This window comes from Eptesicus fuscus, chromosome 14, assembly GCF_027574615.1.
Source record: "Eptesicus fuscus isolate TK198812 chromosome 14, DD_ASM_mEF_20220401, whole genome shotgun sequence".
NCBI classification, from domain to species: Eukaryota; Metazoa; Chordata; class Mammalia; order Chiroptera; family Vespertilionidae; genus Eptesicus; species Eptesicus fuscus.
The window spans coordinates 52,702,636-52,717,628 of NC_072486.1; the positions used below are offsets into that span (position 1 = coordinate 52,702,636).

Genomic DNA, 14,993 nt, shown 5'->3' on the forward strand with positions numbered 1-14,993 from the left:
AAAAAAAAATTCTGGTATATTATAATTTCTACTGTTTTCACTCTTACTGAATTAGACCTTAACATTTTGCTGCCAAATCTCCAAATATTATAATTTGTTCTTGTTCTATCCATATTATTTCTGTAATGTGGCCAGAAAGAATATAATGAACCAGGTTCCCATGCCAACACGACTCCAGATCTATAGTTCCAGATTATTCCTCTTTATCCTGGTTTCTAGTCTCTATAATTCTCACTTGCAACTCAAGTCTCAGGTTTATAGCTGGTAAATGAGTTTATGTAAGACTACAGTGAGCTAAGTTTTCATGAGATAAAAAAAAGAATCATATTTTTTCAAGAATTTAGACTGTGAAGGGAAGGACATAAACAGGAAAAGTAACCACAGGAGGCTATAAGAATAAATTCACTTACTTCAGATAGAGGAGCTAAACGTGTGCTGGGAAGTGGAGAATTAGAACAGTGGGAAGAGGTAAAATATATGAAGGGAGGAAACAACTCAAGGAACAGAGTCTCTGAAAAAGTAAGAGGAGATGAAATTCAGAACAGAGGTGGAGGCACCTACCTTAAGAAAGGGAGGACCCTACGACCACTATTTTCTTAGAGAGGAAAAAGGTTCCGCGTCCCAAGGAACTTTCCAGTTGCTAATGGCAAATTAGTTTGGGGTGGGGACCACCTCTACTTGAATATAAAGTTTGATTTCCAAAACAACTAGAGTCATGTGAGATAAAACAAGCAAAGAAGTAATCAAATTCTGGAAATACAGATTTAGAACAATTAGATAACCACTCAAGAGAGGAGCTGACTAATAGTACCTACTGTCACTGTCACTGTCACCCATGAAAACACTTCAGGAACAATCAGTACGCTCACCTCCCACGTCTCCTACTATAAGCATAATACCTTTTTGAATTCCTGTTTCTTTTTTGGTATTTCTGACATCATAAACTTAAATGACATATAACAAAAGGGCAACTCCGTCACGGAAATTCACCTGCAAGGTGGAATGTACAAATTTGGAGGAAAGGGAAGACCAAAAATATGGTCTTTAACTTAAAAGGATTCACAAGTCAACTGTAACTAATACAGCGAGATGCATGAACATTGAAGTGCACCCTCTATGGGCCGGATAACAATGCACATGGTATGAATCAATTGGGCTAAAAGAGAAAGGCTTTAAAAATATGAACCAACAGTTTTAAGAAGTTTGACTTGAAGTAACACCTGTTCTGAACTGATATCTTTTGGGGGTTATTCGGATCAGGGATGATTCAGGATGTCCCATCCTCAAGGACAACTACAGATGGGAACTAATTCCCATGTGCTCTTAGGACTAATCCAGAAGTAAGCAAGTCTAAAGAGGTGGGCGTTAGAACTGCTCTTCACCAGATGGTCAATTTCCGCCGGTTCTATTCAGAGTTGGCTCTTGGCCTGATTCATCCCCTGACAGTGGGAAAAAACAGCCAGACCTCCCAGATGCAAGGCACTGCACAAGTGCCCTGAATAGCACGAGTTTCCTGCACGATGGAGACAAGGCGGTTCTAACTGTTCCACAGCAAATGGCATTACCTGAGCTTCTTGACAGGCTGCTCTCCTTAGCAGGTTATCACTATCAAAGGAAACAAAAGATAGTGAAGGTTAGCTTTAATAAGTAGATCAAAATCCAAACAAAACTTGTGTTTTTTTTTTAAATATGTACAACCTTCCCTACAAAATGCCCAAGTGAAAGTTTCTTAAAGACCTTATAACAAATTATGACCATGTCTGAAAAATACTTTTCTCCAAATGAAACACTGTGTTAATTATTTCAGTATAAGGCAGGCAGATTAATGCTCCCTAAAACGTCCATCGTAATCCCCAGAAACAGAGAGTATGTTACCTTACAGATGTGATTAAGTTTAGGGGTGGAGCTGGGCAGGTTATTATGGATTGTGAAGGTGTGCCTAAATTAATCACAGGGAACCTTTGCTGGCTGTGATGGGCAGCAAATCCGATTATGGAACAAAGTTCAGAGAGGCAACCTTGCTGGTTTTGAAGACGGAAGTCAGGGAAGTGGATTCCTCCTAGAAGCTGGAAGGGCAAGGAAATGGGCTCCTCCCTAGAGCCTCCAGGAGTGCAGCTCTTGCCGACACCTTGATTTGAGCCCAGTGAGACCTGTGTTGGAGTCTAACCCACAGAACTGTTAAGATAATAAATTGTGTTGTGTTAAATGACTAACTTTGTGATAATTTGTTAGGGCAGCCACAGAAAACTAATGCACCTACCCTGCATTTTCTTACCAGTGGAAATCCTTAGGTTATTCACCAGAAATAAATCTGATATTTAGTTGCTTCTGCTACTGTTTTATCTAACTCGCTTATTTTTCTTTATAACATTGTCAAACATTCACTAATCATAAATGGAAAATTGTGGCATGAGGCAAAATTTTGGCTTGCAAAAATAAAAATAAAAATTCTGTCAAAATATGTTATCTATCTAACATCAAGGTCTCTAAAATGTGCTTATTATTTATATCATAAGAGCACTTTAAATGGCTGACTGCTGCACTGGTGGCTCAGTTGGTTGGAGCATCATCCCTACATCAAAAAGACTGCGGATGCCCAAGCCGGTTTGGCTTAGTGTTGGCCTGTGAACTGAAGGTCCCAGGTTCGATTCCGGTCAAGGGCACATGACTGAGTTGTGGGCTCGATCCCAGTGGGGGGCTTGCAGGAGGCAGCCAATCAATGATTCTCTCTCATCACTGATGTTTCTCTCTCTCTCTCCCTCTTCCTCTCTGAAATCAATAAATATATATATATATTTTTAAAAAGGTTGCGGACGGCCAAGAGACCTATAAAAAAAGGCTCAACATCACTAATTATCAGAGAGATGAAAATTAAAATGACAATGAGGTATCACCTCACACTTGTAAGAGACATCTCTAATACATGTTGCTGGCCCTGCTGAGATATCTGTTCTTAATTAGGTTGAGGTTAAGAAAACAAGTACCCAGAAAGGATGACCAATAAATAATTTATAGAAAAGAATTAAGAAATGGGTATTTCACTTAAATTCTCTTTTTAGACCTTTTTCGTAACATCAAAATCCTCAAATTTTGCACTTTTACAGTAACTCAAATCTAATTTTGGTATTTAAGTTTGAACTAAAAGAAATTAAAATAAACCACCACTTGCTTTTTGCCACAGGTGCAGTCCAAGGCTGCCCAATGACGTTTCTCCCCCAGCCCGCTGCAGAGCCAGTGTCAGGTTTCAGAGAGCTTTCAGCTCCAACCAGGAAACACTAGCCAAGGGGAGACATCAGTGCTGCCCATCTAACCTCAGATCCCTGTGCCATTAAAACCACAATGACACCGCAAAGTGCACGCTGTCTAACCAAGACCTATGGGCACCAGTCCCTTGTGAAGTCTCACCCGCAGGGACCATTATTGCCAGGCTCAGTCCCCAGTTGCCTGAGTGACACTGCTCCACGACCACCCGGTGGCAAAGGGAGTTAGCTGTACAAGCTTCCTCTCCGCCCTCACCCAAGATCCACTGATATTCATGCAGTCCTCTCCCCAACCCTCATCCCTCTCCATCACGGCCCTTAGTGAATTACTCTAACATCAACAAATACAGGTACATATATACATATGTGTATACGCACACACACACACACACACACACACACACACACGATGAGGAAAATTCAGGGTACAAACTAGTAACACATTTTAAAATAATTAACATGTCCACAACCCTTTATAGTTGACTTGATCTCTCACATTCATAATCTTTTATACAATGACAAGGTAAAATACTGAGCCCTCAGCAACCATGCATCACAGAATACAACTAGGTTCCGTGTGCTAACCTGAGCATTGTGACCAGATCCCCCTGGACTGGAATCCCCAATCCAGCTGCGCCCCCTTACCCTGAGGATGCCGCTTCCAGCCTGGCCGACTGCTCCTCCTACTACCTGCTTTAATGCCTTTTCTAGTACAGGGATTAACCTGTGTCTCCAATCTCTGATCCTACAAACATATCCTGAGGATTACGCTGTACAAGTCCTCTCTGCTTCTATAAAAGCAGAGAATGTCCCTGTCCTTTCCCCAGCCGGCTCCTCCCTTTTCCTAGGGACAGGCCTCTGAAGGTTCCGGCTCCACTGGATCACAGCAGAGACCATCTGACTCACGGTATTTCTGCCACACTGATTCCTGTGGACCTAGCTGGCAAGAGAATAGTCCCAAATATGGACAAGAATATGGGCTAGCACCTTGGATCATGTTTTCCTCAATTCTTTTTCACTAGAAGTAAAATTTTGATGGTTAACTTGTAATTAAGAATATTACTAACGATGTCTCTCTTGAGCTTACCAACACTGCTTATTTTATCAGAGTGCTGTCAAAATCAAAAGACTTTTCTGATAGTTAATTTGCTGAATTTGAATGTGTCAAATGGACTATGCTATCAGTCCTATCTGTGAGAAAGCCAGAATATGTGTCAATTTAGATACTATAGAAGAAAACCTCATTAAATCATACTTTTATTAAATATCAAAAATAGTGTTAACCACCTTGACCTTCCTCTGTGAACCAAGCTGTTTCTAAAAATCAAACATATTCTCAAAGAAAAAAAGATTTCTCCCACTGAGATAATTCTGGTGGTCTGTAGCAAGCTCTGAAAACTATTACAAAAAAGAAATTCCAAAACTGTTTCTGTAACAGCAGCATTGTTGGAATAAAAGAGAAAGTAAGTTAAAATTCACAGAGCAACTACCATGTACTGGGTCCCACAGCACACGGTTTCATAAACCTTGAATCTCTGTAACAACCTGGCACCGCAGGCATCATATTCCCATTTTAACAGATGAGGAAGTTGAGGCCCGGAGAAGGAAAGTGACTTGCCCAAGAGCACGTTGTTACTAGGTGGCAGAGCTGAGATCCAAGCCCATGCCAACCTGACGCTGATACAAATGCTTCAGTGCATTTTCTTCATAATGTCAGACAATACTAGATGGGCAATGATCGTTTGGATGTATATTTTATAGGACATTTATTAATTTCATCACATTACTTCTAGTCTTATCTAATCTAACTTTTAGATATACATTACTTAATATTTGTATAAGCTCTGGTGCATAAAACTGCCCCAAATAATTGGTGAAGCAAACTCGTTAAACACGAAGTGCCAGGTACAGTACAATAAACACAATTTGGTCCTGTCCTGAAGAAACTCTGGACCAAATGACAAAGAACAGCTTTTGGTAAAAATCAGTGGTATAGGAAAAGGCATGTTCTTGATAAATAATATGCCAGACACTATGCTAGGTGACTGGGATATACTGGTAAATAAGCCCAACATTCCCCATCTCCATACAGTTCACTGTTTAGAAGGAAGGACAACTCAACGGGCAATCATCATGTGATTTGACTTCTATCTGCTCCATAAAAGGGACACATTATAAAGGGTAGCTAACCTAGTCTTGAGGAAGTGACCCTGGAGTTGAGATCCAGGGGAGAAATCAAAAGTAACCAGGCAAAAATAACAAGGAATTTAAATCTGGGCAAAGGAAGCAGCAAGTGAAAAGCCCGCAAGTGCTAGCACAGGACTAATGTGGGACCCTGAAGGCAGTGTGGGGCAGCTGGAGGCAGCAGCCCTGGGAGGGGCAGTGAGAGAAGAGGTTTGAGGAGTCAGGGGCCTTTTAAGCGACTTAAGGAATTTGGATTTTATCCTAAGGGCCATAAGAAGCCATTGGAAGGTTTTAAGAAGAGAACTGATGTAACTAGCTTTAATTCCCGAGGGATCATTCTGGTTGCAGTGTGAACATGACGCTGGTCAAAGGAAGGCTATCTAGGGAGGGCTCTTCCAGAATTGCAGGTCGGTAATAACAGCGATGATGACAGGAACCTGGAGCCTGGCAGCAGGGACAGCGTGAAGAGGACAGATTCAGCAGTATTTAGGAGGTAAACTTAAGAGCTGGCTTGTGGAAATTAAAGGAAAGGGAGGGATCAAAGACAGTGCCCGAGTTTCTGCCTTGACCCATTTGACCTAAGCTGGTGCTCTTCACAGAGATGAAATGCAGGAGGAGGTAGGCACAGGTCCAGGAGGAAGCAGCTGAGGTTAGCTCTGGATCTGTTGACCTGAGATAGTGAGCAGACTTCAGGTGGAGGTGTCCAGGAGACAGCTGGAAACACACATCTGGAAGTGCAGTCTGCCATCTTGACTAAAGATATACATGGTGAGAGGAGGGATGAGAGTGGATAATATTGTACGAGTAGGGTGAGCAGTAGAAGCAGCAGAAAGAGATTCGCTGGGCATTGGGACAGCTGTCAGAAAACACCAACTGAAGCCCAAGGAAATTGACATGGCACCTCATCTGAAAGCCAAAGGAAAAATGCGGTGGGACAGAGGAAAAGGTTAAGCACATTTTCCTAATCTCCCATCTTCTCCTTGATGCTGCCTCTACTCTCGACAAACTGCATGTTTTGCTGTTCCTAAAAGACACAATGACTTACCTCTCCAAGGACTGACCATTTTATCCCTCCATCTTTAAGAAATAGAAGGCCAAACACATACCACCCACACCCTTCCCCCACCACACATAAAACTGATTGTCTTAGCTTTCTTCCGTAACTGTGTCTTAAAGTCGTGGATTGGCTAATTCACCACTTAGTCTTCTATAGCACAGACTCACAGATAGAAGGGACTCAATAAATACCCGTTTAATCAATACGGGGCAAATGTTTGAACAGGAGAGACTGACACACTGTGCTCAGAAAGGCTGGCTTTGTCCTGTGGGGAAAACTGAAGGTTATTCTTGGTGTGAGTACTAGTATTTGGCAAGCTTGAACCAAGGGATCAACTGGGATGGTCCTTCAGTGTGATTACCACCAAAGGCAAGAGGAAGCATCACTGTGCTGAGCACAGGAGAGGATTAAAAACTTACAACAGTCTCAGGAGTGTTACTAGAGCAAGATGACCCAAGGGTGTGTGTGTGTGAGTGTGTGTTTGGGGAGAGGGTAATGGAACTAGAATCCTCTAAAAAGGCTAAGCAAGGAACCACAAGAAATGTTCCAGTGGCTGAGACTGGTCATCAGAGAAATCCCTGATTGCTAATGGGTCAAGAATCTGAATGTGAGCTAAAGACCCTGTTCGCCCATGTTCTTTCCTCTTTGCACTGCACCATGCTGTCTCCGGGGTGAACTGTGGTTAAACACAACTTAAAGAGGTGCTACAAGATGTAGTCATATCAGAAAGGGTCCCCAAAGCCCTGCTCAGTCCTCAAATGCGGGTTTTCTTTCTGAGGAATTAGAAGCTTCTGGATTATGAAATGAAAAAGCATGCTGATGTCACTCAGCCCAAGGCTTTAGAGCACACGACAATGCCTGCTTCCACAGGAAATGAGACGCTCTCGATTTATTCTAAGCCATAAATGTTTTATTTATTACTTTAGGACTGCAAGATAAGATAAGTTGTTATTTCAATAACAACTTTACACAGAGAGAAAAATCACATTGATCCATCCTCTTTCCCTAAAACCAGTATTTCCCGCTACAGTCCAGAGGCAAGTCGTACAATTTCTAACACCCGCTTTTCCCTTGGTGTATGCAAATACTTTTTGCTTCACACAAAACACATTTCAAGTTTCGATGTTTATAGCAACGACTTCCACTTATCCAAGCTTTCCAGGATAATTAATCATTACATTGCCAGGGGCGATGCCCACTGGTTGCCCATGTAACAGCGGGAATGGGATAGAAATGGAAGCAAGGATGAAAATGAACCTCAGAGAAGGGATGCTCTTGTGTGCAGAGCAGGAGAGCTTTTTCAAACTACACATCACCCCCCACTTCCCATACACCCACTCCCCACCCACACAGATGATGATTTGGCAGTGAGGCTCTGCATCCATGGGAAAATGCTGACCACGTCTGCCCAAGAGAAAGACGTATACAAAGGGGGAAATGACAATGCTAAGGAAGAACGCCTGACCTTCTGGACCTAAAGATTGTTCCCTCAGATAGGAGAAAATGCGCAGTGTGAGAGGTCAGAAACTCTAAGATAGCAGTAAAAATGTTAATGATTTTTACAAGGATTTTAGGGCCTCCCGGTCTGGTCTTTCCACCAACCAAAGGATGATAGTGTCTTCTTGTTCTCCAGGACTCCCCACCATGTCACCTGCTACTTAAGAATTTATATCTTCTTATCTGTCCTGAGCACAATGAGATAAAGAACTTCCCTAATGTCATGAAAGTAGAAAGGGTCAGGAAGAAATCCTATTGATTACCATACAGTAAGTGGTGACTGTCTTCATTTCAATACCCTTTAGAGTGCATAAAAGAAGGGAGAACATAGGAGCCCCACAGGCAATCACTGGCCTTAAAACTCCATCATCTCTGTTGCTGATGGCAAAAGTTTAGCAAAAGAAAAGGAAAGTTAACAATGTCTATCATCAAATGCAAAGGATGAGTGTGTGGCATTGCTTTCATCTGGACCAGTAAAAAGTAACTACACTTGTGTTCAGGACTTTTGAGGTTAAATGGTACCTCCGAATGGATTTCTTTAGTTTGGTGGTATATTTGGCAATGCAAAAATCAGTATTTTTAACAATAATAATATAAAGCAAACAAGAGCATTTTCCCAAGACTGAATTTGCTGGATTACAAAGGAAGAAGGGGAAGAAGAAAGGGAGAGAGGGAGAGAGGGAGGGGAAGGAACTGTAAATCTACTTTTGCCCCACCCTGTACCTATATGCACTTCAATGTAACAAGCCACTGCTTGTAGGGATTTCAAGTACCTCCTAACTTGTTGGGTTTTCTCCACAACAATTTGCTCCCTCTCCAATTCAGGATAGGAAATTACTTAATGAAAAATGGCATCCCCTGAGGGGGTCTCTCACATAACTCAGCTAATCATTTTGGTCTATTCTGTAGAATTTTTCCTCAACCAAAAAGATGGAAATGGATTCTGTAGGTTATCCCTCCATTCTACTGAGAAAAATGGAAGTGGAAAAGCCTATATCTTCATATCTCACTCTTTAAAAAAAAAAATAAATAAATATATATATAGTCTATCTAATAAAAGAGTAATATGCAAATTAACCATCACTCTGCTACACCCATAAGCCACACCCACAAGCCAATCAGGAGCGAGTATGCAAATTAACCCAAGCAAGATGGCTTCGGACACAGAGAGAGCAGGAGGGAGGCTTGGGTTTCCCCGGTGATGGAGGAAGCCAAGCTTTCCGCACACCCTGCCTGGCCCAGGCCTCCGCTTAAGGCTACAAAGTTTCAATTATAGAAGATAAATAAATTCCAACAAAAATGGTGGCAGCCACAGAGCTGGAGAGAGCAGGAAGCTAGGGTTGCCCCTGGCGATGGAGGAAGCCAAGCTTCTGCAGCCCTGGCCTGCTTTGGCCTCCGCTTAAGTCTACAAAGTTTCAATTATAGAAAATAAATAAATCCCAACAGAAATGGCTGCTGCCACAGAGTGAGCAGAAGGCTTGACTTTGCTCCAGGCTACAAAGTTTCAATTGTAGAAGATAAATAAATCCCAGATACCAGGGTCGTGGCCGGCCTGCAAACTACCACAGGCCCCTCGCCCAGGCCGCCCCAAGCCCCAAGGGAACCCCCACCCTGATACGGGACATCCTTCAGGGCAAACCAGCCGGCCCCCACCCATGCACCAGGCCTCTATCCTATCTAGATTGACCATCACTCCAACACACAAGATGGCTGCCCCCATGTGGTCAAAGATCCTACCCCATGTGGACACAAGATGGCCATCACAAGATGGCCAGCAGGGAAGGGCAGTTGGGAGGGACCAGGCCTGCAAGGGAGAGCAGTTGGGGGCGATCAAGCCTGCAGGGGAGGGCAGTTAGGGGTGACCGGGCCGGCAGAGGGAAGTTGGGGGCAAACAGGCTGGCAGGGGAGCAGTTAGACATCAAGGCTGGCAGGGGAATGGTTAGGGGGTGATCAGGCTGGCAGGCAGAAGCGGTTAGGGGCAATCAGGAAGGCAGGCAGGCAAGCAGTTGGGAGCCAGCAGTCCTGGATTCTGAGAGGGATCCCAGATTGGAGAGGGTGCAGGCTGGGCTGAGGGGACCCCCCCTCCCCCGTGCACGAATTTCGTGCACCAGGCCTCTAGTATATATATAATTGATATTTAGAGAGAGAGGAAGGGAAAGGGAGAGAGAGAAGCATCAATGTGAGACTGAAACATCAATCAGTTGCCTCCTGCATGGCCCCTACCAGGAATCCAGCCCACAACCCGTGCATGAGCCCTGACCAGGAATCAAATCAGCAACTTTTCAGTGCACAGGACAGTGTTCAACCAACTGAGACACAATAGCCAGGGCCACATCTTGCTCTTTTCCTCCTCTTAGAACATGTAATTATTCTATCTTCGCCCTCTTATTCAAGCCTCAGCTTTCCACAAAATATCAATTTCTATCCTACTCCAACATCCTAATATTCATAGGAGCCAAGTAAGTTGGCGGAGTTCCATGGACTGTCTCAGACTGGCTGCTACATTAATGCTCAAGTCCAGTCTGCAACTCCTTCGGATAAGACTTTTGCTGCCACTAAAGGGCATCATTCTTTGAGCTGCTACCACCTACCATTTTTCCAATGATTTCTACCCAGGCATAATTCTCCTAAGTATCCCAGTGACATTCTTTTATGGTTCATTTACTTCTTCTACTTCCTGCTCTTTTTCCCATTTGTTCATTCTCACTCAACACCTCAATTTAAACATTCTATGCCAGATACTTTTCTTCCACTTACTGTATAACATTAACTTTACTAGGCAATCAAAACACTAGCTCTTTCTGTTTTATTGACCATTATACATTTGCATACACAACTACAAACATATACATGTTGAGTGTCGATTATACACAAGGTAACTCGAATCTATAGAGATTATGACAGCTATTCAAGAAGACAAGCTGTCTCCCACCCAACAAGTTATTCTGTATAAACCGTGTGCATAAGGGGTATTTACTTTGGGCTCCAGGATACAGGGTAGATCTGGACAACTTCTGATCTATAAACTCAAATTATATTGTCAGTATTTGTGCTGTTCCATGGCATGACATATTTGAGAAGTCAGTTATTACCTGGAGAGGGGTCAGTGTTAGCATCAGCTATGATTATTCTATCTGCAGTGCTGGGAGCAGCTAAACCGCTGATTTAAATATCACTAAAAATTATAACATCAACAAAACTATAGCTTAAATATATCTCCTGCCCTTCCATCTCAGCGCCCCCGCCCCCGCCCCCGCCCAAATACCAATAAACATGAGGAAGCAACAAAATAATATAGATTTATTTTTTAAAAGAAAAATCTGTTTCTAAACAATCTGCCAAAAGAGCTGAAAGAAAAGGGAACATAATGAAATTACATTGCACTTAAAAAAAAAAAATAAAAAGGTTCCCTGATTCCCAATCAAATCTGGGTTGATAGGCATATTATTTAATTGCTCATAAATGAGCTTCTTTAAATAGCACCTATTAATACCCCAAATTTCAGCATCCACTTATGCACAGAGAGACACACAAACCTTGAAACAGCTAAAAAGTAAAACAAACTGCTTTCTTAAAATTGCAACAAAATCTGAAATGAAGAGAAGCCATGAGGGGGAGAAGCTCTGGCGACCCTCTGCTGCGGCTGAACCAGCCAGGCCCGGACCCCTGACTGCCAAGCCAGGGGCTTCTCCGACGTCACGTAAAACATCTGCTTTGCCCAAAATCCCAGAGATACAGACAAATGAAGCACAAGACATTACTAAAATCATTATCTGTACCAAAAACAAAATAAAACAAAAAACAACACAAAAAACAGGTCTAGTCAATCTCTCTCTACCTACCCACCGCCACTTTAATGGTTATTGTAAGTGCATGCATAATTTCCCCCTGGAATCTAACATTTCCCCTTGGGTATCCTGTCAGGATCTCAAACTCAACATTTCTGAAAGGGAATATACTACCATCTCCTTAAACCAGTTCTCCTGGCAATTTTCCTCGTTAGCCAATTATCCTAGTCCTGAAGCCAAAAAGTGATTTTCCTACCTTCCTCTCCTTGACCCAAACATCCAGTCATCTAGTAATACTAAGGGCTAGCACTTACTGGGATGTAGCTATGAGCCAGGCCCAGTATCAGGCACCTAACATGCATCATCTCTCTCAATCTTTATAACCAACCTGCTAAACAGATCCCATCATCCCCACTACCAAGGTTAACTTAAGTAATTTAAGGTCACATAGCCAATAAGTAGCAAAACCCAAGCCCAACAGAAGTGTATCTGCCTATATATACTGCCCACGCTCAGGTATCATTCACACCATGACAACCTCATACCTGCCCTTTTATTTTTCCTACTTCTAATGCCACCACTCTCGTTCTGGCCTTTCTTACCTCATATGTAAACTACAGATACCCTCTCAACCTTTTAGACTTTCTAATGAAAAAAAAAAAAATGCAACTCTATGCCAGGCCAGTGGCTCAGTTGGTTGAGCGACGTCCCATGCACGAGGAGGTCACTGGTTCCATTCGCAATCAGGGCACATACATGCCCGGGTTGTGGGTTTGATACCCAGTAGGGGGCCTGCAGGAGGCAGCTGACCGATTTTTCTCTTTCATCAGTCTTTCCTATCTCTTTCCCTTCCTCTTTCTGAAATCAATAAAAACTTTTTTTTAAATGCAACTCTACAGTGAAGTCAAATTCTTTGCCAATCTCCAAGATATACTATGCATTTCCATTTCCTGCCTATGTTCAGGTCATTAACATCACCCAGAACACTGTCCTACTCGCTCCTCAAGGCCCGATGCAAATGACACCTTTCTTAGGACACTTTCTCTGATGAGGAGGAAAAAGCCAAAAGAGGAGGAAGGAAGTGCTACTTCTGACAGAGCACTTTCTGTGTGCCAGGCCCATGAGGAAACCTGCATGACCACCCACTGAGGTGGGTAAGCTGTTTACAGACAGAGAACTGACCCACAGGGGTGCGCAGCTGGTAAGGGTAAAGTCCACATTCAAATCCATACACGCAGTTGCTTCTCCTCTTTACTGCGTTACTCTAATGAACTCTCAGGAGCCCCCCTCTTAACTTTCTAGTGGGGGGATGAGGCTAACCCCATCTGAATCCACAGTTTAATCTCAACATCACCCAAAGCAGGACATCAGACCTGTGTACTTACTGACATGACACAGCAAGAAATCCACACATGCTCCAAAGCATTCTGGCCAAAACAATTAAACCTGAATCTGATTATGCCTCCCGAGCAGTGCTCCTCAAATTGCAATGTGCACTCAAATCCCTTGGGGCTCTGGCTGAAGCAGATTCTGACTCAGCAGGTCTGGGGTGGGGCCTGAGATTCTGTATTTCTAAGAAGCCCCAGGAACAACCTGTGCTGCTGGACGACCACCCGTGCTTGGAGTAGCAAAGCCTAGAATCTGGCCCTAATCCCCAGTTTACAAAACAGAGAAATAAACAACTAACTCATGGCCAGGACTAGCAGGAGGGGAGTGAGGCGCTCGCCTCAGGTGCAAAATTCAAAAGAATGCCAAAAAAAACACACAGTAATGGAGATGAATACTTTAACACAAAAATTTAAATGAATGCCAAAAAGCCCCATGGTGCACCCAATATCACAGTTTTAGAATAAAGACAATCAGTATCACTGATTTTTCTTTTTGTCTCCAACTCCAGTATGGCTTCACAGCACTGAACACTGTGTTAGCTGCCAAATGCAGAGTATGAAAAATTCCACAGGGCAATGGAGACCTGCCTGGTTTCTAAAGCAAATCAGTCCTGTAACAAGGAGGGCTGAGGGGTATAGCTTATGAGACAGACACCAAATGCAATCTATGAAACTTGTTTTGATATTGATGGGAACAAAACTGTAAAACAGACAACTGGGTGGCAATAGGGGAAATATAAACAGATTGACTATTGGGTGATATGGGAGATTTTTAATTCTGTAAGGTTCATGATAATGGCATTGTGAATTTTTTAAGTCCTTACTTATTAGAGATAAGGTACTAAAGTATTTATGGATAAAATGATACGAGATAGAATATGTGAGATATTCCAGGATAAAAGTAGAAAGATAACAAGATTAGTAAAATGCTACTATATGCTAAAGATGGAACATGCGGATTCATTATACTATTCTAATTTTTATATTTAAAATTTCCATAACAAAAAAAGTAACTAATCCTTTTATCCTTAGGCAGCCCTCCCATGGACTGAACAACTCACAGCACAGAGGGCCTTCTAGGTCTATCACAGTAGCAGCTGCTTTTTTTAACATGTGCCCCGAGCAGTGATTATCTCACTTAAGTGTCACAATAATGTAGTGAGTTCCTGTGGGTGAAGAAAAGTGAAGTTTAGCAAGCCGGGATAACCTGCCCAAAGCACACATCCAGCAGGTGACTAAGAGAAGGCTGGAGCCCAGGCTGGACTGGGAAGCCCAGGTTTGAAGCAAGACATTATAATATCTATCTGATGCCACACAGGGCTCATGGCATAAGCAACCTCAGCTTACAGTTCTTCCTTTCTCTCGAGCTACCTAACATCGGAGCCATTCTAAGGATTGCCTGGTTTTGAATCATGGCTCTAACAAAACTTACTCGCTGGGTGACCTTGGGCAGCTGACTTAATCTTGCTGTCCTTCAGTTTCTTCATCTGTACAGGGCTATTAATCTCAAACTACTAGGAGATTAATAATCATCTTATAAAGATGTTAGGAAGATCAAATGAGTTAATAATGTAAAGTGCTTAGAGTCGTGGTTGACTCGTGGCAAGAACTGATTAAGTATTAGCTATTATTGTCATTATTCCTAAGTTCTCAATAAAACTGAATGACTCTGAACCCACCCTCCAGCAAATTCATAACCATTTATTTGTATGTCTTCTAAGAATTTGAAAGGTGAGCTCCCACCAATGTTTATGAAAGCCAATGCATAGTAATCTAGATTCAAGTTCCTATGTTCAGAGGATAGAAAAACCTCCAATAT

General features: G+C 42.6%; 1 protein-coding gene across 1 annotated transcript in view; it reads right to left on the reverse strand.

The window, feature by feature from the left end:
* The window catches only part of AGK (acylglycerol kinase), a 76,844-nt gene that overhangs the window by 40,468 nt on the left and 21,383 nt on the right, over positions 1 to 14,993 (reverse strand). The window contains exon 3 of the mRNA XM_008150526.3: positions 1,566 to 1,605. Coding sequence (XP_008148748.2) covers positions 1,566 to 1,605 — 40 coding nt within the window. The remainder of the gene's footprint in view (positions 1 to 1,565; positions 1,606 to 14,993) is intronic.